This window comes from Podarcis tiliguerta (genome assembly GCF_965153285.1).
Source record: "Podarcis tiliguerta genome assembly, chromosome: 14".
NCBI lineage: Eukaryota > Metazoa > Chordata > Lepidosauria > Squamata > Lacertidae > Podarcis > Podarcis tiliguerta.
In genome coordinates, this window is record NC_139547.1 from 52220512 (window position 1) to 52247805 (window position 27294).

Consider the following 27294-nt stretch of genomic DNA (forward strand, 5'->3'; position numbering starts at 1 on the left):
ATCCATTCTTTGGTGATCAGCCTTCATTATGGTCCAGCTCTCACTTCCATACATCACTACTGGGAAAACCACAGCTTTAACAATATGGACCTTGGTCGGCAAGGTGATGTCTCTGCTTTTTAAGATACCGTTTAGGTTTGTCATTGCTTTTCTCCCAAAAACCAAGGTAAACGGACCCCTGACCATTAGGTCTAGTTGTGGATGACTCTGGGGTTGCGACGCTCATCACGCTTTATTGGCAGAGGGAGTTGGTGTACAGCTTCTGGGTCATGTGACCAGCATGACTAAGCCTCCTCTGGCAAACCAGAGCAGCGCACAGAAACGCCATTTACTTTCCTGCCAGAGCAGTACCGATTTATCTACTTGCACTTTGACGTGCTTTCGAACTGCTAGGTTGGCAGGAACTGGGACCGAGCAACGGGAGTTCATCCCATCGAGGGGATTCGAACCGCCGACCTTCTGATCGGCAAGTCCTAGGCTCTGTGGTTTAACCCACAGCGCCACCCGCCTCCCAAGAACCAAGGTACCACTGGAATAATAATTGTTAACTTTTTTTGACTGGCCATCCATCAGGGAGGTTTTAGCTGTTTCTCCTGCAGTGCCCAGGGCTGGACTAGATGACTCTTGGGGTGCCGCCCTGTTTAACCCTTTGCCCTCCTTGTCTCCTTTCCCTCCTCCCAGGTAACACCATGACCGTCTCCTACATGTCGGGCTTGACTCTGGGCTCGGCGGTGGCCTATTTCGCTTACAGCCTCACGAGCCTCTCCCACAGCACCTGCTTCCGCACCGAGACCTACAACAGCTCCATCACGCCAGGGTACTGAGTGGAGCTTCCCCCAAGGACCGCCTCCGCTTCCTCCTCTGACTGGCAGGGTCCCAGGCAAGGGGGGGAGGGGGGGAGAGAGAGGAGGGGTCTCCCACGAGGCTGCCGTTCTGCAGGAGCAGCTGCCGGACAGTGTTGGGAAACGCCAAGCGACCATCTTCCTCGCTCTGGCTGAGAAGGGGAAGGACCAGCAGCGGGGAAGCTCTCCTGCGCAAGGCTTCTTGGGATTGGGAGGGGACCCTCAGGGGTCATCCATCCCAACCCCCTACAATGCAGGAGCTGGAACTGAAGAGTCCCTGACAAGCGGCCACCCAAAAGAAAACCTCCACAGAAACAGAGTCCACTGCCTTCTGAGGAGCTCCATTCCAGTGTCAATCAGCTCTTACTTTTCGGTGCAGGATAATTCCCCCAGGGGCCAGATCCCTGCTCCCGTCTGGCCCCTTTCCCACCCTGATGCAAGTTCTCCTGCCACCCTTGCGAGGTAGGACCCCTTGCGAGTGCTGCCGCTCACTGGGCTTGGGGGCGGCCCAGCTTCTGTGAGTTTGTGGGGAAGGGGATTCAGAAAGGGTTCGGCTTTGCCCCAAAGTGGGGAGGGGTATGGCTTTGTCTCCCCCTGACTTTGGAGGGGGCTTCGACCGGGGTGGAGGCAGGAACCCTGAGGCTGCTTTTTCACACACCAGCCTTCCCCCCCCCTGAAGCTGATCGGTCCCGTGGTGGTAAATTTTGTCCCGTCGTGAGACTTGTCCAATTGAAATTAAAACAGGTGCACTGCTTTTACGCTGCAGAGGAGAGTAAGTGTGTGGTTTGGCTTTGTGTGGATCACACTGCGCAAAGCTGCAGGGGAGTGTGTTTTTTTAATTTGAAAAATATTCAATTCAGAATCAACAGCTCCCTTCGCATAGAAAGCTAGCATGTTGAAGGGCCTAGTTGGGTCTTCTCCCTGACTTGCTACCAGTGCAATTTTTCTAGAAAAAGAGGTGCTGGATCTAACCCTTGTTCTCTTAGAATGGCAATGGTGCCAACCCGAGAGGGGCTGGAACTGAGTTCCAGGGAGTTCGGGATGAAAAAAGGCCTTACTTGCTACCTTTCTAAGTGCAGGGCAGTTATGTGAAAACTGAGAATTCAAACAGATTCCCCATCTTCGCAAGTTTCTAAAGCAGAGACTGCCCTGCCTATGCCCCTGCCGGATGTATAAATTGGCTGTTATCTCTCGGGGGCCAGAAAGGCCACATGGATAAATTATCTGGTCCTAAGAGTTTTAGGAATCTTTACTCCAAAGTATTAAGGGATGGGAGAAGCAAGTTAGTGGTTCTGTATCTCCCCCATGCCTTTTTATTGATGAAGCAAACAAGCTAAACCCCTAAAACCTTCTGCTCCTGCACCCAGGTGGACAGTTTTACTCCCAAGGCCTCTTCTGTCCTAGTTGCAGACCCCTCTCCATTGGGCTATCTCCATAATGAGCTTGCCAAATGCAGAGATGCACAAGATGTATCTCTGCACAAGTCAGGACAGATCTCCTTGCTTTGTAGAAGCGCCAAACTTGTATCTCTTGGGTGCAGCGCCATCGTGGTGGCAGACAGCCTCTCTGAAGCCGGCTAGCTGCTAACAGTGGCTTGCTTTTCGCACCGAGAATGTCCAAGATGCAGATTGCCTTCAGCAATTGTCTTGGACATCTGGGGAAACCCCTCCCAGTAGCTGCAGACGGAAAAAGGGGCGTGTGTGTACGGGGAGGGTTGCTCAGATATGATGTGGAGAGGAAACTGGTGGGTGGGGAAGGGTGCTGGAGGGGAAACACCCCTTCCCTCCCGCCCTCAAGCTGTATCCTCCCCTCAGCTGTTTCACCCACTAGGCTCCCACAGCTCTGTGTCTTCTGCCAAAGGTCTGTTTTTGTCTTTCTCCCATGTGTGCAACCCCCCCCTCCCCGGCCCCCAAAGTCCCGCTGTCGGCCTCATTTCTGCACTCAGCGTGGCACCGGTTTTGCTAATCCGGTTAGTGTGGCACACCCTCATTGAAGCGCTGCAGCCCAGACACTGTTGCCAGCTCCCCCCTCGCACCCAGCTATGTGTGTCTCTTGTTCAACACAGCCAGCCCTCCGTGGCCTGCACCCACGAGAGCCACGGGCCGGGCCACGGAACAGGTTCTTCGAGGAGGGCAGGGCGTTGTGAAGTCTTGTGTGCGTGTGGCGTGTGCATGTGTGTTGGCTGACAAATAAAACTGTTGGGTTGGGTATGTCCCCCCTAAAGAAAACGCACTTGCAGTTCAGTTTTTCTGTCTCAAGGAGGGTTGGTGGAGCATAAAACTGGGGGTGCGCAGACTTCGTTCTTCCTGCAGAGGCGTCCTCAACATGTGGGAAGTGGGGATTTGAACCCTGGTGTCGCCCACATCTGACACTCCAAGCACTACCCCTCTCTGTGCAAACAACAACAACAATTTTATTATTTATATCCCGCCCATCTGGACCAATGATCCCTGTGCATTTCAAAGGCTTCTGTTGATTTCCCCCACCACCGAAGATTAATCTCCAGCCATGTTTCTTTTCTGCAACCAGAAACCTGTACGTTTTGTCGATTCCCCCAACCAGCCCCACTGATTGCAGCACTTGAAACAGGAGGGCCCAGGCACTGCTTGCAGAACTGCTGGTCTGATCCGGGCGTTTTCGTGGTGAAAGGTCATCGCACAGTTGTAGAGCAGACAGGACTAGCAAAGACCTCTGCCAGAAAGAAGCATCCCGGTTGCTCCTTTCAGGATTCTGGCGAGGGTCAAGGGGCAAGACACCTGCTCTGGGCGCAGAAAAGGGCCCACAGATGCCCTTGCCAGCACAGGCGTTGGGTCTTGCAGGGAGCAAGGCAGGATAATCGGACAACCCAGTGGCGTAGCATGGGTTGTCAGCACCCGGGGCAAGGCAAGTAATTTGCGCCCCCTAACCCGTGGATCTGCGCCCCCTAACCCTAACCCCCAGATGTTGTGCCCGGTGCGGCCGGCCCCCCTGCACCCCCCACGCTACGCCACTGGGGCAACCGTCAACAGAAAAGCGATTCTGAGCACCGTGGGGCAGTAGCGTGACTCAGCCCCTAAAGTGCATTTTGTAAGTTAACCACAGGAGGCTTGGCTGGATGTTGGACAGGTCATGTTGATGTCAAGGGGCTGGGGGGCAGGGACCTTGTGGCCTTACAGATCCAGCCAGCCATGCTGAGGGGGCCAGGCGGGACTCCCACGACATTGGGACGTCCGCAGGTTCCCTGTCCCTGTGTGAGACGGCAGTTTGGGATCAAACAACGAAGGACTGCAGCTCAGCGGCAGAGGGTCTTCCTTGCAAGCAGGTCGCAGGTAGGGTTGGGAGAGACATACCTGAAATTCTGCCGGCCCATGCAGGCAATGCTGAGCTCGATGGACCAGGTGGGTCTGTATAAAGCTTTCTATGTTCCGATGAGTCACTCACCTGCCTCTGAATATGCAGCCCCAAGTATGCATGCAGGTGGATGCAGTGCAGAGAAACAAAAAAAAATATGTGCATTTTATCTGCAAGTGCCTTGGAAAGGAGCAGGCAAGGCAAGGCAAAAGTTGTGCAAATTACACACCAGACTGGCCTGCAAGGAAGAAGGGAGGCTGTAGCCCTTTAACCACCAGATGGCGACGTTGCAGGCACCCATAGCCTAGTGTCTCCTAGTGGGTGCTGCTTGGGAAGGAGGTGTCAGGAACTGGGAAATTAGCCGCCACCACTCGAAGCTTGCTCAGCCGGCAGTGGAGAAAAGTCTGCTGCGGATGTGGGGCAAAGGACTTCATACAGGTGTGTGGACTCAAATGCAGCTGCCCACTGGCCTAGCAGGGCTGGGCCTCCACCACACAGCTGCGCCAGTGGGCACTGCAGCTGGAAGACACACCTTGGCATAATGTACTCACTGATGATTCTGGTTCACTCTTCCTGTTTCGGTACTGTGATGTTTCTTGCCAAAGCGGCAGAGCTTGTGGCTGTCCCTTTAAAGATCGGGTGATGGTATAAGATACCCTTCTCAGCTAACCCCAAACTCAAACTTGTGATGTTTCCAAAAGACTGACAAACAGGGTGGTTGTTTTTTGCTGGGGCGGGGCACACACACCAAAGGAAGACCAAAGTTTGGGGCGTGCTTTTCAACAGGACAAAAAAGTTCTGCCTGAATTTGCAGAGATCTATAAAGAGTCTATTCTTGAACTGCTATAATGCACAAGAGAATAGTAAGTGAACTGTTTATCAAACAGATTTCTTACTCTCCATAGATCTAGCAAATTTAACGTTTGAGCCAGTTCAAAGAAAGTCTTTGGTAATCTAAGGCAGGGCAAAATTAAATCACCTCTGTAATAAGAGAGAGTAATTATTTACAAACCCTAAGCTCCTGGGGCATATATAAAAACATTTAAAGCAAACTGGAATCTCCCCCCCCCCCCCCAATAAGGTATGTCCTAAAAAGAGACTGCCTTCTCCAGAAGCTGTGCAATAAAGGCACCAGGCACTCCTCTATGAGAAGGCAGTCCCACAACTCAGGGGCCACCACAGAGAAGGCCTTCTCCCCTTCGCCCCCCCCCCCAAGCCTTTGAGGATGGAGGAACAACCAAGAGGGCCCCCTCTGTCAATCTCAGCACCCGAGAAGGTCGGTAGGGAAGCAGGCAGCCTTGCAGGTCTTTGGGGTCCGAGTCCTTCAGGGCTTCTGACATCAGGACCTTGTATTGGGCCCTGAAACAAACTGGCAACCAGGAAAGGTATTTGAAAACGGGATATATGAACTGTAAAGGGAAGCCCAGACAGATTTATGGGACCAGTCAAAGCTTCCATGTTGTCCTCCAGGGCAGCCCCATGTTGAGCTTGTTGGATTATTGTAATCTGAAAGGTTATTGGAGTAATTTCAGGATAGGGTGAATTTCAAGGTGTGGGGGGGTGGGTATTCACTGCCCCCTGCCAGCTCCTTCCTCCGAACGCCTTTTATTCCCCAGGATGATGATGATACAGCCTTTTGAGAGTTGGGGCATATTTTGGCCAACTAAAGACAGTGGGAAGGAGGCAGGAAAGTGCCCTTGCCTGTGCTAGGCCCGGGGATAACCCGAGTAACGCGGTCCAGGTCCGGTCCCGAATCCAAGGGTTCCGTGAGGAGTCAGTCTGACAGGGCCAAGGCAGGACACGAGGCAGGAAACCAGGCAAGGTCAGGCACAGGATCACAGGCAGGTTCTGGCAAACAGCAACGTTGCTCCCACAACCTGGGGAGGGGTCCAGCAGCCTTTTTACTTTGTCGGGGTAACGGCCAGTCCTGATCCCCCGGCGACTCACCTCCCTGTCTCGCCCGAAGGCGAGCACTCCTCCTGCGAGTACTCAGGTCTCTCCTTCTCCCAGACCTTAGTCTCTGCAGCTTGGGAGACATCGGTGGGTGACTAGACCCAGAGGCCGCCTCAGCCTCGCCTGACCAAACTGGTAGTGGAGCAGCTGTAAGGGGTGGCCCAGCTGGAGGCAACAAGGTCATCCCCGCATCTGGAGCCAGGGCAGGCTCAGGCCCCTGACTCGGCCCAGCTGGTGCTTGTTGAAGGGAAACTGTGCAGACTGGGGCTCTTCAGGATCAGGCCCCAGACTAGGTTCAGATGCCGCCTGAGGCAAAGGATCCGGTGCGGACTGAGTCTCCTCTGGCTCCGAGTCCCAGGCCATCACATTGCCCTTTGCATCTCTCCTTGAAATTTGCTTTCGCCCCTCCAAATAGCCAACATTACCCCCACTCCCAGCCTGGCTTCCCCACTTTGAAAAAGGGGGTCGCTACAGAAAACAAGGTGGCGTTGCCCCAGTGGGCTGGATTGTGAACAGATGCAGCAGGCAGTTGGTGTGGCTCAAATGCTCATGCTGGGAGCACATTTTGCAGGGAACTGCCAGGGTGAACTGTGGGGTTTCTCCACCCCACCCCACCCCCCACTGTGGAGAGGTGGCCTTTTATTCCTTGCTTCCAGGCTGCTTGGCTCATTTGCGCCATAACCCTTAGCAGGGTGGGGGGAGGTATGGGGGGAAGCAGGCTGAGGCCAGCCAGGCCTCTGAACACGACAGCTCCAGCCAGGATGAAGAAGGGATGGGACTCGTTTCATGTCTAGAAACTCTGGATTCTCTACTTGGCCACTCTCAGGGCAAACAGGGCTGTGAGGCAGGAGGGCACACGTGCCAGGCCATCGTACGGCTAGAAATTCATGACTCCTTTGGCCCAAAGCTCTGCTGATGGTGGCAGCAGCAAAACAACAAACAACCTCTGGTTACGTGACGCATAGTCAATAAACACACAAGGCGTAAGCGGCTGTACTTTTGAATAAATAAGGTATGCTATTCATTGTATCAAATTGTAGATTTCAGCGGAAGTCTCAAAGTTGAACAAAAAAAGCAGAAGACCCAGTAGATCAGTTCATGCATAAGGTCCATACATGTATAAGTCTCTATTCCACCTGCCTGTTCATAGAGCCCAATAATCCACATGAAGGGCTGTTACATTTCCACAGAATCCTTTCAGAGAGTCTAAAATATTAGCCTTGTTTCGCCATCCTAGGCTTCATCAGTAGTAGAGGCTCATATGCAATGTTATAGGATAGTGGATCATAGCATAGTACAGTGGTACCTCTGGTTGCGAACGGGTTCCGTTCCGGAGGCCCGTTTGCAACATGAGCAGGACGCAACCCGCATCTACGCGTGCACAGGTCGCGATTTGCCGCTTCTTCACATGCGCGTGATGTCATTTTGTGCATCTGCGCATGCGCGAGCGGAGAAACCCAGAAGTAACCCTTTCCAGTACTTCCGGGTCGCTGCGGGACGCAACCTGAAAATGCACAACCTGAAGCAAACGGAACATGAGGTATGACTGTGGGGTTGCAGTGTAACATTACATATGAGCCTGTACTATTGATGAAGCCTAGGACGGTGAAACAAGGCTAATATTTTGGAAATCCTTGTCTTAGACTTTGTGAAACTGTAACAATTCTTCATGTGGATTATTGGACTCTATGAACAGGCAGGTGTAATAGACACTTATACATGTATGGACCTTATGCATGAACAGATTCACTGGGTCTTCTGCTTTTTTCGTTCAACTTTATGAGACTGATGGTGGCGGCCGCGCACAACCTCTGGAACTCCTTGCCACAGGAGGCAGTGGTGATCACCAACCTGGATGGCTTTAAGAGAGGGCTGGGCGTGGAGGACTCTGAACGGCTACTAGCCACGAGGGCTCGAGAGCAAGACATGCTTCTGAATCCCACAAGAGGGGAGAGGGCTCTTGCACTCAGATCCCACAGGCACTGAGAGAACAGGATGCTGTTAGCTCTGCAGCAGCCAAGCCATCACCAGCTCAGAACGGAAGGAGGCAGGAAAAGTGGGAGAGGAGAGATACCACCCTTTGTAAGTGTGGGATGTGATCCAAGGCAGTCAAGTACAACATTCCTTGTAATGCTAGAGAAGACATGTGAGGGAATGTTTGGTCCAGCCAGTCAAAACTTCCTGTTCCTCCTGGCTGGAACATCCTTCCTCTTGCATGTGATAGGTGGGCGTGACCTAACCTGTCCAGGTAACATGTGAGGATACCCAGAGCTTACAGGGTTAACAGCTCAAGGGAAATAACGTCCTGTCACTGGGATGTGTTCACATACGGGTGTTGTACTTTGTTATGTGAGCAGTTTTACTTTCTGTTTTGGCTGCGACAGGAGAAGCATTATGCCTTTGTTGTTGTTCTGCTGCTGTACAATAAAGTTTCATAGAATAGAAGCAGCTGTTGTAGGAGTGTTTTACTGCATGGCTGAGATTCCCTTCCACACAGGCGCGGCTGCGCAAGATACTCTGCTGTAGCCAGGAGAAGCAGGTTGGCACAGTGGAAGCGGACTGGACGCCACAACAGTCCCGCTGCTCGCAGCCGAGATGGACGCTGAACAGAACAGGTTATGGGGGCCCAAGTCGCCCAAGTTCTGGACGCTCAACAGAACATAACAAAAGGACGAGTTACACAGCAACCTCCCTCTCTCTCTTTTTGACTTCCTTCTTCATTTGACCAGCTTTTAGCTAGGGCTGCTCTGCCAGCTCTCAGCTAGCAGAAGCACTGGGATTATTCCCCCATATGGGGTAGACCCGCATGTACATCTTTGTAACGAAGTCTGCCTTCCGGAATCCAACTGTGAACTGATGTGAGTAAACTTCTTTTATTGACTTTGAATAAGATTGCCACGTCTTTTTTCTTTTAAGAGGGATTCGAGCGAACTTACCAGGAACGTAAATTCTGAGACAGACTGAATTGTAGAATAGTGAGAGGCTCACACGAGCCTGCAACCAGCTATCGGCTGTGGATGTAAAAAGGGGAATGTAAACTCCGCTGCTTAAAGGAACTTGCTAGCACAAGTTAGGAAGGATATTAATAAACAATATATCCTCTTCTGCCACCCTGAATGTTCCCACAATAAGAACGTAACAGCCCTGGTGGATCCGGCCACTGCCCAGCATCCTGTTCTCACAGGGGTCAACCGGTTGCCCCAAAGGAATGCCCGCAGGCAGGATCCTGGCATAGGAGCGTCTCTCCTCCTGCACTTTCCAGGATCTGGTCTTCAGAAGAGTTTACTGCTGCCAGATATAAAGGGAGAGCATTGCTATCGTGGCTGCCACTGAGAGCCTTTTGCTGGCTCCCGTTGGAGCCAAAGGAATTCCTTAACCGGAGCCTGTCCGGGTGTGGATTTCTGTCGTGTCCTTGGGACTGTGTGGGTGTTGGGGATCCTGTTCCCCCCTGCTCCAAACCCAACTCCTTCCACCCTCTCCGCAGGGGTTTTTAACAGACCTCTTTCTCAGCGTGGGGCAGCCACCTCCACGAGCCTTCTGCCCCATCTTAACAGCTCCGTCGGCTTCAGCAAATACAGGATCGCACCCTCATCATTTATTTTTTTTAAGGGGAGGGGGGAAACCAAGACGACAAAAGAAAGGCAGAGCTCGGGTTGTTTTTTTTGTTTTGTTTTTCAATTGCTTTTTTTTATGAAAAAGGATCGCACATAATTCGGCAACAAACAGAATGCAAAAAAGGGGGGGGGGTGCGAATCGAAAACATAAAACAACAGGGGGGGAGAAAGGGACAAAAAACCTGGCTCCTTTCCTCTCGATTGTCTGCAAAATATCCTTGTGTTCCATAGAAGGCAATGGGCAGTTAAGTGCTTTCTATTTAACATTCACATAAATTCTCTCTTTTTTCTCTCTCTCTCTCTTTCTTTCTCTCTCTCTCTCTCTCTCTGCATCTCTCTTCAAACATCTGCTCGCGCAAGGTTTGCTTCCACAGATACAGTACGCAGTTCGTGTGTCAGCAACGTTTTGGATCTCCTGTTTCCCCTGTGTTCTCTTCTCTCTCTCTTTTTACAGTCACAATCCAACGGGAAATAAAAAATAAGACTCTAAATGTCAGACTGTGTTTTGCTTTTATAATTTCATAATTTTTTTTCACAGTTTTTTTTAAAAAAAGTTTATATATTTATATATATTTATATATTTATACTTTATATTTATAATTAAAAAGTTGAATCCACTTTTGCTTCTTCTCTTTTCCCCCCTCTCCTTTCCTTTCTCTGTTTTTAAATTTTTGTTTTGTTTTTTTCCTTTAAAGAGCTTATAATACAGGGATGGTGTGTGTGTGTGAGTGAGTGTGTGTGTGAAAGGGGCACATTACGAGTCTTTTGGTACGTTAAAACTGTACAGAGTGACTGATGTTGCTTTTAGAAATATTATCCACCAAAGTCTTCGGAAAGCCGGGAGAAGGCAGGCAGTAGAGCACCACTGTGGTTCTTTAAAAGGGGGGGATTGCAAAATTTGGGGAGATGGGATGGCGCCTCTCTCTGCGGCTATAGGTCTGTGGTATTTCTCTTTGTACCAGGTAGTTTTAAAAAAAATACATCTGTCCGAGTTAAGTGAAGTAAATCCCCTCTGTAGTGTTTGAATTGTACACTCTGTTCAGGGCATAAACAATCGTGGCGTCTTGGGCTTGTAGTGTGTGAGGTTTCTTAAGTGCAAAAACACTGTGTCATCATTCGAGTCCTCTGCCTCCGTCCCTCAAAACCAACCTACTCTCTGGTCGTCCCTACTTCAAGTGGGCTTCTTACCCTGCAAAGTCCAGAGCTGTGGACCTCCAGAAAGGGAGGTGGAAAACGGCAGAGATCCAGGGGCGAATTAATGGACACTCACAAACTTTGGGGGAGGAAAACAATCTGATTCGGCGTGTGCTGGGTCCGCACTTAGCTCGGCGCAGGATCCCACCATCCTGCGGGGGGCGGGAGGGAGGAAACGTGAGGTTTCTGCAAGTGCCAGTCTCCTCTTTGCCCTTCGTAAGTAGTGCTGGGGGGGGGGGGGAGGCACGGAGAAGTGGGGGGGGAGGCGAGCTGAGGCATCTTGTTCTGCGTGGACATCTTCAGAAGGCGGCTCGCAGGGTCCAGAAGACGTAAAAAAGAAAAGAAAAATAGGAGGAGGAGGAAAAAGTGTTTTTCTGGGTTCCTGAAGTGGCAGCAGCAAATTGACCAGCAGCAAAACATGATTCTTCTCCTCCCAAACTGTGTAATATTATTTAGAGAATATCTGATGTTTCCAAGAAGGACTGGGCGACTTACATTCAACTTACACGAGGAAGGGGAATGCTGTTGTTTGGGAAACAACCTCCCAATGGTTGGAGAAGTGGGGCTGGCCCAAAAATAGAGGGGTCCCCCCCCCGTGCTGTGAAAATGGTTCAGCACCTTATCTCCTCGCCCGTCTGCTCGGCTCCTCGTAACCTAAGAGGGATGTCGGCCCACAGTTCTTTGCGCCCAAGCGACCCCCTGCCCCTCTTGCGACCGGAGATTTCGGGGATGCTCCCCTGTATCAGTTCCCTGCTAGAGAGCGGAGAAGAGGTCCTTTGAGGCGAGAGAGTTAACAACAAAGTGTTCCTTAACTGGCAGTCAACGCACGGTTTGCCCCCTCCCCGCCCTGGCAAAAGTCGGCTGGCGAGGGAAGGTGGGACGGGTCGCCTTGGAATCGGAAAGTCCAGGAAAAAACATGACCAGTGTCCTGAAATATCCTACGGAAGTCTGAACCCGAGGGAAAAGTTCAGGGGTTGTGGCCACAAAGCCAAGGGGCAGAATCCGATCTGCCGTTTCTTCTCCTGCAAATCTGTTCCCTTCTTCTACAGGAGAGACAAGCGGTTGGATCTCAGCTGATTTCGGGAAATCCCTTTGGGCAAGGCGAACCTCTTTCGTATTCCGGAACCTGTCTTGTCGCGATGCGGCTGGGCGCTTAAACAATCATGCTGTCGTCGGAAACAGGCACATTAACTTCTCTTCTGCCCCGCTCTGCTCCCTCCCTCCCCCCTCGGACAGGGGTGGGTGGGCTGTATTGATCCGAATGCTTTGGGAGTGTCGGGGTGCCTCCCAGAATTCCCTTTCCCAGAAGCGGTTAGCAGATGACCGGCACCCCGTCCGTGTTGAAGATCATGCCCGTGGTGGGCTCGTACGTCCCCGCTAGGTAGTAGAGGTCCTCGCTGTCTTGGTGCTTCTTGGTCTTCAACATCTGCTCGTACTCCTCCAGGTCGACCACCAGACACTTGTGCGAGATGGTCTGGACGTCGTTCTCGTCCACGTGCGAGGACTGGTACAGCGCTCGCTGGGGGAGGAATGGAAGAGAGAGAGAGAGAGAGAGAGAGAGAGAGAGAGAGAGGAGAGAGTTAGCAGGCAGTTTGGAACACACCTCTGGGCTGCGGGTTCCCAAAGCCAAAGTGGGAGGAAGAGAAAAAAATACCAGAACCGGTCCACCTATTGGACATAATGAGCCAATGGCCTCAGGCAGAGGGAGGCTCACTCCCCTCTTGGTGGTGTCAGGGAATCTTGGCTTTTTTTGGTCCCTTAGGCCTCTTAAGTACCTATCCTGCATAGGACTGGCAGGAGACGCCAGGCAGCCTCGCTAAGGGAAATGGTGGGCAGGACAAGGCCCTTCTTCACAGTGGCCATAGATAGTTTAACAGTTTTTGTCTGGTGCCTAAAGATGTTGTTGTTTTTGTTGTTGTTGTTGTATTGTGAAGGAGTGTCTCCACCTCCATCGTTCAGCCCAGACACTGAGGTCCATCTGGCGGTTCCCTCATTGCAAGAAGCAAGGTTACAGGGAACTAGGCAGAGGGCCTTCTTGGTAGTGGCACCCGCCCTGTGGAACGTCCTCCCATCAGATGTCAAGAAACAACTATCTGACTTTTAGAAGACATCTGAAGGCAGCCCTGTTTAGGGAAGTTCTTAATGTTTGATGTTTTATCATGTTTGAATATTTTGTTGGGAGCCGCCCAGAGTGGCTAGGGAAACCTAGCCAGATCGGTGGGGTAGAAATAATATATTATTATTATTATTATTATTATTATTATTATTATTATTATTTACTGCCCTATACCTGGAGGTCTCAGGGCGTTTCACAGAACAAGAAGCCTTCATATGGGAGGCGCTTTTCATTTGGGCGGTAATGCAGTTGGAAACTCTAGCCTGCATCAGTTGGGTAATCTAATGAAGGCACCAGGTGAGTCTCCCCAGGGAGAGCATTCTGCAAATGAAGAGCCGCCCCAGAGGAAAGCCCCCCCCCCCCGCAATCTTCAGGAAGGAGCACAGCTCTGCAAGGAGTCAAGAGACCCTGGAACACATCTCAAAGACCGGTTTCAATCACCCACACCAGCTGCCTTCTCTTACAGCCAGATGGTAAAGGTACCCCTGCCCGTACGAGCCAGTTGTGTCCGACTCTAGGGTTGTGCGCCCATCTCACTTAAGAGGCCGGGGGCCAGCGCTGTCCGCAGACACTTCCGGGTCACGTGGCCTGCGTGACGAAGCTGCTCTGGCGAGCCAGAGCTGCACACGGAAACACCGTTTACCTTCCCGCCAGTAAGCGGTCCCTATTTATCTACTTGCACCCGGGGGTGCTTTCGAACTGCTAGGTTGGCAGGCGCTGGGACCGAGCAGCGGGAGCGCACCCCACCGCGGGGATTCGAACTGCCGACCTGACGATCGGCAAGTCCTAGGCGCTGAGGCTTTTACCCACAGCGCCACCCGCGTCCCAACAGCCAGATGGGTGGGGTATAAATTCATCATCATCATCATTATTATTATTACACACCTCCATGAAGTCCTTCCTCTGGCTGGAGGCCTGGAGAGCGGTCGAAAGGCTCCTGCTGGATTTCTGATCCCATCGCTGGCAGCAAGCAGAGTGATGGGGCGGTTGGCGAGGAGAGGAGAGGAACAAGAAAGGGAAAGCGAGATTAGGAGGCGAAGCCCAGAACTGTTCAAATCATTTTAACATTTCAAAACTTGACTTCCCTCCCCCTCTTTCTGCGGTTCCTTAAAAGTTATTTTTAGTATCTTTTGCATAGGCAAATCCATTTACAGTGGTGCCTCGCAAGACGAAAAGAATCCGTTCCGCAAGTCTTTTCGTCTTGCGATTTTTTCGTCTTGCGAAGCAAGCCCATTGGCGGATTAGCACTATTAGCGCTATTGGCAGTTTAAGGGCTAAAAATGGCTTTTTAAGGCTTAAGGGATTAGCGGTTTTGCTGCTAAAATGCTTTTAGCAGCTTAGCGCTTCAGAAAACGGGGTTTTGGAGCGGAAAAAAAACAACGCAAAAATTTTCGTCAATTTTCGTCTTGCGAAGCAAGCCCATAGGGAAATTCGTCTTGCGAAGCGCCTCTGCAAATGGAAAACCCTTTCGTCTTGCGGGTTTTCCGTCTTGCGAGGCATTCGTCTTGCGGGGCACCACTGTAATTTTCTTGCTCATTTATCTACTTTAAATATATATTCTTACAAAACTGCAGGTTATTACAAGAATCCTGCCAATGTTTTTATCTGTTTGCAATTGAGGTGTGAATATTCAATAAACCATTCGTTTATAAAACGTCTGTTATCTTGATTTCTTATTCTTCCACTAAGTTTCACTCTGAGCTAATATATAGAGACTTCCACCCATCGAGCAAACCCCCTGGTGATTCTTGGCTCGTTTCTCAATGAATCCTTGGTTGATGGTGCTGCGAGGTCATGCCTGGGTCTCCTACCTTGCCTTCGTTGAGCTTCTTGCCAGGGTTGGTTTCTTCCGGGTGGTAAAACCATTTCACTCGGACAACCATGTTGTTCCCCCAGGATTCCCACATGCTCTGGATGCGGCCAATGTAGGGCAGGTTGGGGCGGCCCGCCGACAGGAAGACAGCGCAGTCTCCAATGCGGATGATCTCCTTTCCGCGGACAATGGCTTTGTAGAAGAGCTTCCGGGCTTTCCCCTTCATCCCACGCCTCTGTGGAATCGAGAAAGAGCAGAGTGGCGTGAGCTCAGAGTCTCTACACTTTTTTTTTTAGTGTTTGTGTTCAGGTTCATTGAGATCTTAAGGATGTGAAAACAAGTACTTCAAACTGTAAAATAGAAAATTTAATATATATTAAATGTTCTGTTTTACAATTTAAAGTACAGAAGAAGCTCGGGTTGCGAACGTGATCCATGCGGGAGGCACGTTCACAACCCACAGTGTTCACAACCCGCAGCACCGCGTCTGAACTTGCGCAGGTTGCGATTTGACGCTTCTGTGCATGTGCAAAGTGTGATTTAGTGCTTCTGTGCATGCGCAACCGCCGAAACCCAGAAGTAACTCGTTCCGGTACTTCCGGGTTTCGGTGCGTCCATAACCTGAAAAAACGCAACCTGAAGTATGACTGTACCCATTTTTATATCCTTAAGATATCAACGACTTCCGTTCTTCTCCTTCCATGGTTCATTTGCATATCATAAATTCCTGCATATTTTACAGAAACTATACCATTCAGTATTCCATTATTACATCCATCATAACTTATTTACACTGAGGTCCAGCTCCAAGGGCCTTCTGGAAGTTCCCTCCCTGCAAGAAGCAAGGTTACAGGGAACCAGGCAGAGGGCCTTCTCGGTGGTGGCGCCTGCCCTGTGGAATGCCCTCCCACCAGATGTCAAGGAAATAAACAACTATCTGACTTTTAGAAGACACCTGAAGGGAAGTTTTTAAAGTTTTATGTTTTATTCTGTTTTTAATACTCTGTTGAGAGTGGCTGGGGAAACCCAGCCAGATGGGCAGGATATAAATATATTGTTGTTGTCGTCGTCATTCGCCAAGGCTGTATTTACATTCAATCACATCCTGTGTCATGCAACCTTTGCAATGCGTGCTAAGATAACACCCCTGAAAAAGTGGGGGGGGGGGCAAAAGGTCCCAGCCGAAGACGCAGAGAGCAAAGGAAAGACACCCCCCCCCCCGGCAGGAGAAGGAGCTGACCTGGGTGGGCTTCCCAAACCACTTCCAGAGCTGCCTCGCAGGCAGGAAGGCCGCAATCTTGGGCCGGTTCTCCACGGAGGGCAGCCTCTGCCGCTTGGCCAACTCCTTGGTGGTGGGCAGGTGGATCCCCTCGCGCTTCTTGGGGCGGGTCTTGCCCCCCGCCTGCTGTTGCTGCTGCTGTTTCTGCACTGCTTGCGGCTCCTGCTTGGGGCTCTGGGGGTTTGCGGCCGATCGAGACTTCCCTGCTTGCTTGGCCACCTTGGTGGGGAGGGTCTGCTGGGCGGACGAGGCCCCCGCCTGGGAGTCGGCCGCCTCGTCGTCCGAGCTGCAGGAGGAGTCTTCGTCCGTGGCGGAGGAAGACGACGAGGAAGAGGAGGAAGAGCTGGAGCTGGAGGACGAGGAGGAAGAAGTGGAGGATGAGGACGAGGAAGAGGAAGAGCTGGAGCTGCTGGAAGAAGAGGAGGACGAGGAGTTGGAGGAGGAGACGGGTGTGGAGGCCCGCGAGCTGGCCGAGCTGCTGTCGGGGGCTGCCCCTCCGTTCTTCTCCGCCTCCTCCTCCCCTTCCGAATCGGAGCTGCTGCCGCTGCTGTTGCTTTCCGACTCGTCTCCTGCCGGCCCGGCCTGCGCCTTGTCCTCTTGTTGCTTCGCAGAGTTCTCTCCGGAGCCACCAAACTTCCCCCCAAAGTTCGGGGCCGGAGATTCGCCGCCGTCCCCCTTGGCCCTGGATGCTTTCTGCCGCTTGGCATCGGCCACGGGGGTGTAGCTGAGCCCCAGGATGCTTTTGGTGTCCCTCCTGCCAGCCAGGCTGGAGCTGCCCAGCATCCGCATGGCCTCCTTCGTCTTCTTGGTTTTGGGAGACATCACTCCTTCGTGGTCCAGCTTGATGAGGATATCACTGTCGGGGGTCTTCCTCTGGGCTTTGGCAACCGATCCAAACTCTGTTGACTCCTCTGCAGATTTCTCCTTCTTGGACCGGGCTTTGCCAGAGGAGGTGTCCGAAGAGCTGAAGGCCCCCAGGACGCCTGGGATCTCGGCATAGGGCTCGTCCCCCCGGGTGTTGCTGAACGCCGGAGGCTGGAAGGCGGGCTGGGCCGGGCCGGGCATCTTGGAGGAGAGCTTCACTTTGCCGCCTTTGCTGTGACGTTTTTCTTCTGTCTGGGAAGAGGTCCGGGTGGGGATCTGCTGTGCTTTCTTTGAGCCTTTTGCGCTTTGCTTGCTAAGGCAAACGGGCTTCTCCGGCACGAGGGATGGGCTTGTTGAAGCTTCCCCCTGGCTTGCTTCTTCCTTGAGGACAGCATCTTCTGCAAAGCAGAAAAGGAAAATTAAAACAATTTTTTGGGAAATGGCCTTTGCCCAAGGCCAGAGTGCCTCTGCTCTGGATCCTGGAAGGATGTTGTCAAACAATGAGGCAGGCTTCTCCAGATCCCCTGGCCCCTGACCTGGTACCCTTCCGATAGTTGTTGAGACTCCAGCTCTCCCATAGTGCTCCAGCCACTGGCCGTGCTATGGCTACAGCTGATGGGCATCATAGCCCAGCAAAAGATCTGGAGAACATCTGGATTGGAGAAGGCAGAGCTGAAGACGCAGGCACAGAAAGAGGTGAGTGAACAGAGACCTCTCTTTCAAAGTACTATAGGATGCAGAAGCTGACATGTTTAACGGACGCATTAACTCCGTTATCTGCATATATTATAATGTGATGTTTGAGAGTGCCCTTCCAAGATCCATCTTTGAACTGCAGTTCAGTTGACTGTCATAGACACAGAGAGGTGTAGAGTTGCCCAGGTACATATGGAAGAAAATCCTAGTTGATTTAATCATGTGAATACAATAGTTTTGAAGGAGACAAATGTTCCCTCACTATGCTTTTAGATGCCATGACTATGTATGCTCTCTGCAGACACTCTTCTGAGAAGGAGCATTCCTTCCCGCAAAAAAAGCAATGCTCTTCCAAGGTAGCCTCTGCCATTTACAGTTCTGTTAAAAACAATCAACTTTTTTTTAACAGTGTGTTGCCTCATTAACTGAAGGTGCCTTTTCAGTCAATCGAAAGCTTTTCAACACGCCAACCTAGACAATCAGAACTTTTTGCTATAATTATTACATAATAGCAGTCCCAGTCTAGGACTCAAGGCAGCTTAGAACACATTGAAACAACATAGCTAAAATACAAAAAAGCTAAAAACAGATCCAATGTAATCATTTAAAAGCAATTAAATAGAATTAAAACACTAGAAAAGCTTATCTTTTAAAATAGAGGCATTAAAAGGCCTTTCCTTAAGAAACAGCTCCTGAAGGCATGTTGGAATAAAACAGTCTTCACCTCCCGGTGGAAGGACAACGAAGAGGGAGCCAGTCTGGCTCCCCTAGGCTGAGAGTTCCCAAGTTCCCAGCTACAGAGAGGGCAGAATGCAGAAGGTCCCAGGTTCACTCCCCCAAGGCCTCTTCAAGGAGAAGGTGATGGGAAAGAAATCCTTCTCTCTCTGTTTCCGACCCTGGAGAACGACTGGCAGCTCTTGACTCCAACTCCCATTGGCCTGGGCTAAACTAACCTGGCCTAAGGCCGTTTCTCGCATTCCCCAGGGTTTCGCCCTCAGTATTTCCACCCGCTAAAGAAGCTGCCGCCTCGTACCAGCTTTCTGTTTGGTGCTTGGTTTTCTCCCACGCCCTTTGCCTTTGGACGCCGCTGGCTCCTCGGACCCCGTGCCACTGCCCTCCTTCCCTTCCCCGGTATCCTTGCTGGACTTGCGGCTGCGGCGTTTTGTGCTGGGCACCAGGAGGGCGGGAGAAGGCTCAGCACCTGAAAGAGACCAACAGCTATTCTTGCCATGCGCTGCAAAGACTCACAGAGAGAGAGACATGCACTCCACTCCCCCCACTCAACAAGGATTTATTCAAACTGAGACCCCCACCTGTGGAGGGAATACAAGCAAGTGTTCAATGTGGGGCGGCCAGCAGCTCAGAACCTGAATGGTGCCACCACTGAGAAGGCCCTCTGCCTGGTTCCCTGTAACTTGGCTTCTCGCAGGGAGGGAACCGCCAGAAGGCCCTCAGTGCTGGACCTCAGTGTCCGGGCTGAACGATGGGGGTGGAGATGCTCCTTCAGGTATACTGGGCCGAGGCCGTTTAGGGCTTTTAAGGGTCAGCACCAACACTTTGAATTGTGCTCGGAAACGTACTGGGAGCCAATGTAGGTCTTTCAAGACCGGTGTTATGTGGTCTTGGCGGCCGCTCCCAGTCACCAGTCTAGCTGCCGCATTCTGGATTAGTTGTAGTTTCCAGGTCACCTTCAAAGGTAGCCCCACTTAGAGCGCATTGAAGTCCAAGCAGGAGATAACTAGAGCATGCACCACGCTAGCGAGACAGTCCATGGGCAGGGAGGGTCTCATCCTGCATACCAGATGGAGCTGCCCTGGACACAGAATTAACCTGCGCCTCCACAGACAGCTGTGAGTCCAAAATGACTCCCAGGCTGCACACCTGGTCCTTCAGGGGCACAGTTGCCCCATTCAGGACCAGGGAGTCCTATTCTGCAACAGAAGGGCCAAACTCACACTGGATCTTGTAATCAGGCGGAAGGAGCCGGATGTGGGACAAGGGAATCCGGCCGGTGTCGCCATCATCAAACTCCACTGTTATCAGATCCCCGTCTTCCTCTTGATCATGAGCACCTTTGGATAGAAAAGGAAATGATTGTCGTCAGAACACACACACCTTCTGACTGCTAAGTTCACTCTGCAGTCTTGGGTGAGGCACTTTGCGGAAACCTTTTGAAAGTCCATTGCATTAAGTGGATCACAAATATCTACATGCTTCCTGACACTTCCAATGGACATTCCCTTGCAGAAGCCATGCTGGTTCTGCTTCAACAAGGCTTGTTCTTCTACGATGATCTACCCTTAACAATCCTCCCCATTTTCCTGGAACTGACGTTGACCTAGCCAGCCTGTAATTTCCAGTCCCTGCCCCCACTTCCCAGATCCCTTTTCTAAAAGCAACTGGTGTTACATTGGCTACTTTCCAGTTCTGTTATGGAGGCTGAGGGACAAGTTGAGTTTTTTTGTTAGTTAAAATTTCACATTTGAATTCAGACCCGTCCAGGCCCAGTGTTTATTTTGTCGGTAAGGCTTGGCACTTCATCTCATATCACCACCACCCGCCTCTTCCTAAGACTGTCTTCCTGCAAAAGGCACTGGGATCTTCTCTATAATTTTTGCTATGAAGACAGATGCAAATAATTCATTCTTTGCCACCTCCTTATCTTCCTATAGAGAAGGGTGGATAAAAATAAATGATTTTATTTAAATCAGATTTTTTAAAATTTAAATCAGATTTTTAAAATGAAATGCTTTTGGAGGAAAAATCTTTCTAAAGATAGCTTTCTTTTTACGTTACATTCTAGTCCGAAGGCTATTCATCAGGAAATAAGGATTTGTTTTAAGTTTTTCATGTGTTAAAACTCAGTCCAAGTTCTTTTTTTAAAATGCTTAACCACATCACTTAACAAACATGGATACATATGCTATAATGTTATTGTTTTAGCTAAATAAATTGTTTAAATTGTTACTAATGATTATTTTTCTCCTTCCGATAAAGAACAGCAGAAAAGTTGTCCAAATATAAACAGTTAACTTACTAAACCTCACAATAATTTCATAATTATCGGCCTATGTATTTCTAATAGTATAACCGAATCAGTAATTTTTGATATAACTGTAAAAACTACTCTGGAAATTCATTATTCCAAAAATGAAACCTTCATCTGATTGTAAATATTAAGATTATACCAGCAAGGATGAGTCTTTCTGTGAAAAAGAAAAGAAAAAAGATTTAAATCAAGTCTTACTGACGTGATTTAAATCGTGATTTAAATTGATTTGATTTAAATCAAATCCACCCTGCTTTAGAGCACCTTTGACTCCCTCATCATCTGCCTGAATTACGGTCTCACCTCGTACGACTGTCCCTGGGTAAAGGCAACGATACTGCTGGCTCCAGTAGGCGGCGATTCGCGTGCCTTCCGGGAGGAATCGCACCGAAGGAGGTTTCACGTCAATGATCTGTGCAGAAGGAAGCATCCGTTAACTCTTGCTTTTTGCCCTGTGTGGTAGGTCAGGGATAAGCAAAAGGTAGACCAGGGTGGCAACACGAGAACAGGGCCTTTTCGGTGGTGGCTCCCCGTTTGTGCAATGCTCTCCCCCAGAGGCTCACCTGGCACCATCATTACATGTCTTTAGACACCAGGCAGATACATTCCTCTACAGTCAAGCCTATGGCTCTTAACTACCTTTTATCCTTTCAATGTTTCGGGGGGGGGGGGAGTTCCTAATTTTTAACTGAATTTATCTGGTTGTATTTTGTACTGCTAAGTCACTTGGGGACTTTTTGTATTTGTAGAAAGCAACTAAAGCCGGAGCTCCACCACCAGCAGCCCGTGTCTTGTGAAGGAAGAACTCAAATTACTGACTAAGGAAGTCAGATTATCCTCCGCCAGGGCCAGGGCCTTTTCAGTGATGGCTCCAACCTGGTGGAATGCTCTGTCTCATAAGACCATGGCTCTGCAGGATTTCACTTCCTTCCGCATGGCCTGCAAGACAGAGCTATTCCGCCTGGCTTTCAATCTGAACTTAGCCTGATCTTTTATTCCTCTTCCTTCCCTTTTTATGAAGATTACCCACTCTGGGATCCCACAGCTAATTCTCCCCTGGTCTCCTCACTGGCCCAAATAGGACTAATTTAGCCAGCTAGCTCTGGTGATCATCTGATGTTTATTGGATGGATTTTCCCCCAAATAGATTTTTGAATTCTGAATTTATTGTTATTCACATTTTATACTGTTTTTTGTTGCATCAATTAAGTGTTTTAAATTTGTTGTTAGCTGCCCTGAGCCCGGTTTTCTGAACCGGGAAGGGCGGGGTATAAATAAATAAATATATTATTATTATTATTATTATTATTATTATTATTATTATTCCCCTCCCTCCTCTTCCCACCTCCTTTTCCCAAAGGCAACATGGAGCGTCCGTCTTCCTAGAAAACTAAGAGGTCCCACTTACTGCTTCCTGCAGTAGCTGCTCCAGACAATAAATGTGGGGTCGGTTTCCTCGCTCTCCTTCCACCACGACTCGGTATCTGAAACGCACAAACCCAAAAAGCAACAGTGAAGGAGGAGGAAGAGGAGGAGGCGAAGAAATATCGAGAAGTCAAAACAAAACCATCAGAGAGAGATTTTTGATGCCCAAGAACGCTTTGCAAGCCGGTTTCCTTGGGAAACAATTGCTTCGGGCCGATCTGTGCAGAATGGCAATTCAAGCCACCCAATTTCCAGTTGCAGGAGGAGATATTTATCAAGCTGGAAATATTTGCAGCATGGTTCGTTGTTTTTAAGCCAGAGATTATGGGTGGAGATAACAAAAAAAAAGCTGTCTTTTGGCCCCAAAGTCAGAAGCAGTGGATATTTTGCGGCACTCCCCTGGTTGATAAATAGAAACAGATAGAAATAGACCCAAAACTATAAAGCTAGATCTTTTTTTTAAAAAAAAATTAAGAGCCAGAGGCTGTCATGGCATTTAGCATGTGGCTCGCTTTTGCAAAGCCTGCTGGAACTTATGCTGCGAATGTATGCAGGCGCCAGGGCGTGTTATTGTGCACTTAAGAGCACAAAACTTTGCATTAATCAAAGCTGGACTCAATGGCCTTGCACAGATAAAGCACGTTCATAGTTGTGCAAGTGGCAAAAAAAATTGTTTTGCATCTATCTGAAAATGTTAGCAGATGAAAACATAGCAGGAGTTGTGGGGTGGGAGAGATGTCTATTCAATGTGATGTTGGATGCAAAATACACTGCTATATCCTAACAGCTGGTTTCTGCAACAGGGTTAAAGGCAGCTGGTTCATCTGCTACGTGGGTCTTTATGGTTTCTCGATGGCTGCAGGGACCACTGTGTCAAAAAGTGGCCTGGGAGCAGAGCTGTCAAGCGTCACTTATTTGGCGGGATAGTCCCTTATCCTAGCGCCATGTCCCGCTGCTGTCCCTTATTGATGATGTCCAGGGACCATGCATTCGCTCCATAAGACACAGACATTTCCCCTTACATTTTAGGAGGAAAAATGTGCATCTTATGGAGCGAAAAATACGGTAAGTCACAGGCAGGAATCTCGGTGGGGCATTTCCATGCCTACCACCCCCAGGGATCAAGGAGCTTTGGGCTTAAGATGTTGCTGGACAGCAACTCCCAAGATGCCATAACTTTCCAAGCACGTAACACCCGTCCTTTTTCTTACATGTCAGGAGAGTGGACGGTCTTCACGTGGCCGGCGTAGAGGAGCTTGTCATCCATGGGGATGAGGACTCTCAAACCATCTTTCAGCTCGTCTTTGTCGATGATGCAAGAACGGGGGGCTGGAGGGCGACAGAAAGAGGGAGGGAGAGAATTAGCAGCACTTTCAAAGGCAGCAGAAATCTGCACCCATGTTACCTATGGCATACGCAGCCTTCTCCTTTTTTATTTATTTTTTTACATACATAAAAAGAAGAAAACATTTAAATGAATTATAAAATTACAAAAACACAAGAGCAACTCTCCGGCACCTGGCATTCAGAAGCACTGATGCCCTCAACTGTGGAGGCAGAGAAGCAGAGTTATCCTGGCAGAGGAGCAGAGCTATCCATAGCCCTCTCCTCTCCTCTGAATTTGTCTAATTCTCTCTTAAAGCCTACCGAGTTGGTGGCCACACTGCCTCCTGTGGCAGGGAGTTCCACTGTCTTTGGAACAACGTTCCTGAACTACGTCTGAAAGCAGTCCCTGTAAGTGCCGGGTGAAACTGAAGGATCACAACGATTATGCCAAAATGGCTAAAGTGACTGGAAGGATAAGAAATCAGGAAGACCAAAATTTTAATAAGGAACGGGGGGAACTGATAACTTATCTTAAAGACCATTGTAAACAGTGAAAATCGTTACTAGGATTGGAATGATCACTTGTAGTTTTATGGTGAATTTTGGACACAGTGGAGAGGTAAAATATTTGGACCATCATAAACGATGCAGGAGAAAATGATTAATAATAGGACCCACAAAGGGGACGAGGGAAGTCCAAGAGATTCCTCACAATCTGGTTTTTGTGATCTGTGTTCGATATATGACTGCAAGATTTTAATCTGAAAAACCAAATAATTTTTTTTAAAGGATCACAAAGATGGCTACCCCCAGCCCTGCAAAATAATAATAATAATAATAATAATAATAATAATAATAATAATAATGGAGGTGAGGGAGAATACAAACACTCCACGCGGACTGAAAGTTCTTGGAACTGTTTGCAGCCTTTTGGACGGGGCAGGAAGACATCTAAGGAACCAGGAAGCGTCTCTCACCCGGAGTCAGCGGCCTCTCCAGGAGCAAACTGAGCGGCACATTCTCATCTTCCGAGAAGCTGCTGTCCTGGTTGGGCTCAAAATCCTCTTCGGCAGCCATGCTCTCCATCAGTTTGCTGACGGCGCCTCCTTTCCCTCGGTTCTGGGCAAGGGACAAAGAAACGGGGGTTAGCAAAAACCTTTCTGCCAAGACCCACAGCCCTGGGGCAGAACTTTTCCTGAAGCAGCAACTTTCCTCTCCCCCCCCCCCTGCAACCCCCATTCCATCCTCTAGCTTTTCCAGATCTCTCCGTTATCTGCGTTTATTTCCCTCCCCTCAACTGAAACAGCGCTGTGGTTTGTGAAGGGCGCTGAGATTGGCTAGGGGACCCACATTCTCCTTGCGGAGCCACAATCCCTAGGATTTACACAAAACAAATGCAATACCGTGAAAATCCCTGAAACGAGAAGTAATCGACTAGAAATATTATCTTACAGAATTAAACTAAATAACAAAAATCAAAAAGTTTAAGGGAAAAAATTAGAAAACCTAGAATTGAACAAAGCCTTAACGGGTTGCCGGCTACAAACCTCGTTTCATTCAGTTTCCTCAGAAGGAAATAGAGAAATCATAAACCTTAAATGACCAAATTCAAAAAAAGGGGGTAAACCTCCCCAAAATTCTGAAGTACTATAATCCGAGCTCAGCCTAGGTGAAGCAAAGCGCAGTAATAAAGGATTGAGGACTCAGAGGTACAGTTTCTAAAACTGAGTTTACAAAAAAGGTTTGAAAACCTAAACGTTTTAGACAAAGCCCAACTTAGAGAAAGCCAAGCACAGAAATAAAGAGTTGAGGACTTAGCTGTGAAAATTTTTGTATTGCCTTTACAAAAAGCTTTTTAAAAAACCTAAATGCACAAATTCGAAGAAAGGAATACAAGATAAGCTGTTTTAGATTTTAAACAAACTCAAGAACAGTGCTATCCCTGTTGGTTTCCAAGGTTGTTCCAAGGGATCAACACTGTACCTATGTACAGAAACTGGGTTTGTGCTGAGATTGTACTGAAACACTGCCCAGTGGTGTTCACAGAAAGGGGGAGGATGTTGGTTTCTGTGAGTTGCCACTGTGCAGTTGCTTGGAGTCACAAGACTCTGTTTTGCATTCCAGAGATTCCAGGCTATCGGAAGTCTCACGGAAGACAGGAGACGGATGTGATGTTACTGGTTTCCTGTCCCTTTGTGTTTCAGTTGCTCTCTGCTCTCACAGAGAGAGGATGTTTCTTTTCTGTCTGCGTAGTTAGAAATAACTACTCTCTGCAATGTGGCTCATACTATCTCGGCTCCTTCCCTGTGTGCTGGATACTCTGCGTAATGGGGGAATGTGCTTGGAGCCTCATCAAAGGCTCAGGTCGTTAATCACATCGGAGGACTCGACCGCAAGTCGCTTGGTCTAACACAAGTCCGACAATCCCTAGGGTAGCTTAACAGCCATTCCCCTCTTCCGCCCAGGGAACTCTGGGAAATGAATAGGGGTCTCCTCGCAAACCTCAGCGCACGTAACCAACTACAGATCCCAGAATCCTTTGGGTGGGAGCCATGGCTGTTTTGGCACCGCTGTGCTTTAAATGTATGGTATAAAGGTAAAGGGACCCCTGACCATTAGGTCCAGTCGTGGCCAACTCTGGGGTTGCGGCGCTCATCTCGCTTTACTGGCCGAGGGAGCCGGGTCATGTGGCCAGCATGACTAAGCCACTTCTGGCGAACCAGAGCAGCGCACGGAAACGCCATTTACCTTCCCGCTGGAGTGGTACCTATTTATCTACTTTCACTTTGTGCTTTTGAACTGCTAGGTTGGCAGGAGCAGGGACCGACCTTTTGATCGGCAAGTCCTAGGCTCTGTGGTTTAACCCACAGCGCCACCCGCGTCCCTTTAATGTATGGTGTGGTAGTAGCCTAATTCTGGAAGGGACAGAGATGCTTCTGCAGCCCCCTGTGTGGCTGTGGAACAGCAGAAGAACTCAGGGTGGTGCATGGGGGCTGCATAGCGCCTGCTCCGAGGCGGCTCTGGAAATGGCTACTGCTTCCCCAGTGGTACCCAGAAGACCAGGAAACTCCCCTGAGGATGGACTGGCTGCAGGGATCAGGGTGGCATTCCTTGGGGGTGCAATATACTAAGGGCCGAGAGCGCATAAAAGGTGTCCAAAATCGCAGTGGGCAGCAAATCAAGCTTCCCTTGGAGCCTCACCTGCATTTATTTTTCTATGGAATTCCAACCCATGGATGCAATTAGAACAAGGGTAGGCAAACTAAGGCCTGGGGGCCAGATCTGGCCCAATCGCCTTCTCAATCCGGCCCATGGACGGTCCAGGAATCAGCGTGTTTTTCCATGAGTAGAATGTATTTGAAATGCATCTCTGGGTTATTTGTGGGGCCTGCCTGGTGTTTTTTCCTGAGTCGAATGTCCGCTTTTATTTAAAATGCATCTCTGGGTTATTTGTGGGGCTCAGGAATTCGTTCATTTCCCCCCAAAAAATATAGTCTGGCCCCCCACAAGTTCTGAGGGACGGTGGACTGGCCCCCTGCTGAAAAGGTTTGCTGATCCCTGAATTAGATGCTTTCTGAAATCTCACAAGCCACGGGGGGGGGGGGGAGACCCAAGTCCGGAGGCAGGGGGCAGTTTGAGCAACCAAAACCAGAAGCCCATCATGCAAAACAGCAAAAACTGCAGAGTGAATTATGAAAAACAGCAGAAACGTGTGCAAATTCCCCCTTCCCAACACTGATATTATTCAGAATAAATTATGCAAAATGGCAGAATGAATTATGCAAAGTAAGAG

At 49.6% G+C, this 27294-nt stretch overlaps 2 protein-coding genes across 5 annotated transcripts in view; one reads left to right on the plus strand and one right to left on the minus strand.

Moving 5' to 3' along the window:
- SLC29A4 (solute carrier family 29 member 4) overlaps positions 1-3070 on the plus strand; it is a 29006-nt gene extending 25936 nt beyond the window's left edge. The window contains exon 11 of the mRNA XM_083413580.1: positions 682-3070. Within this exon, the coding sequence (XP_083269706.1) occupies positions 682-824 (143 nt within the window). The 3' untranslated portion in view covers positions 825-3070. The remainder of the gene's footprint in view (positions 1-681) is intronic.
- Positions 3071-10232: 7162 nt separating this feature from the next.
- TNRC18 (trinucleotide repeat containing 18) overlaps positions 10233-27294 on the minus strand; it is a 128509-nt gene continuing 111447 nt past the window's right edge. For 3 of the 4 annotated variants that reach the window (XM_083413277.1, XM_083413276.1, XM_083413274.1), the window contains 10 exons: positions 24479-24620; positions 23387-23504; positions 22159-22234; positions 21054-21162; positions 19657-19773; positions 18735-18902; positions 16103-17403; positions 14861-15097; positions 13935-14009; positions 10233-12452 (listed from right to left, as the gene is read on the minus strand). In XM_083413277.1, the coding sequence (XP_083269403.1) occupies positions 12246-12452; positions 13935-14009; positions 14861-15097; positions 16103-17403; positions 18735-18902; positions 19657-19773; positions 21054-21162; positions 22159-22234; positions 23387-23504; positions 24479-24620 (2550 nt within the window). In that variant the 3' untranslated portion in view covers positions 10233-12245. The remainder of the gene's footprint in view (positions 12453-13934; positions 14010-14860; positions 15098-16102; positions 17404-18734; positions 18903-19656; positions 19774-21053; positions 21163-22158; positions 22235-23386; positions 23505-24478; positions 24621-27294) is intronic. The other variant, XM_083413275.1, reaches the window with a different exon arrangement.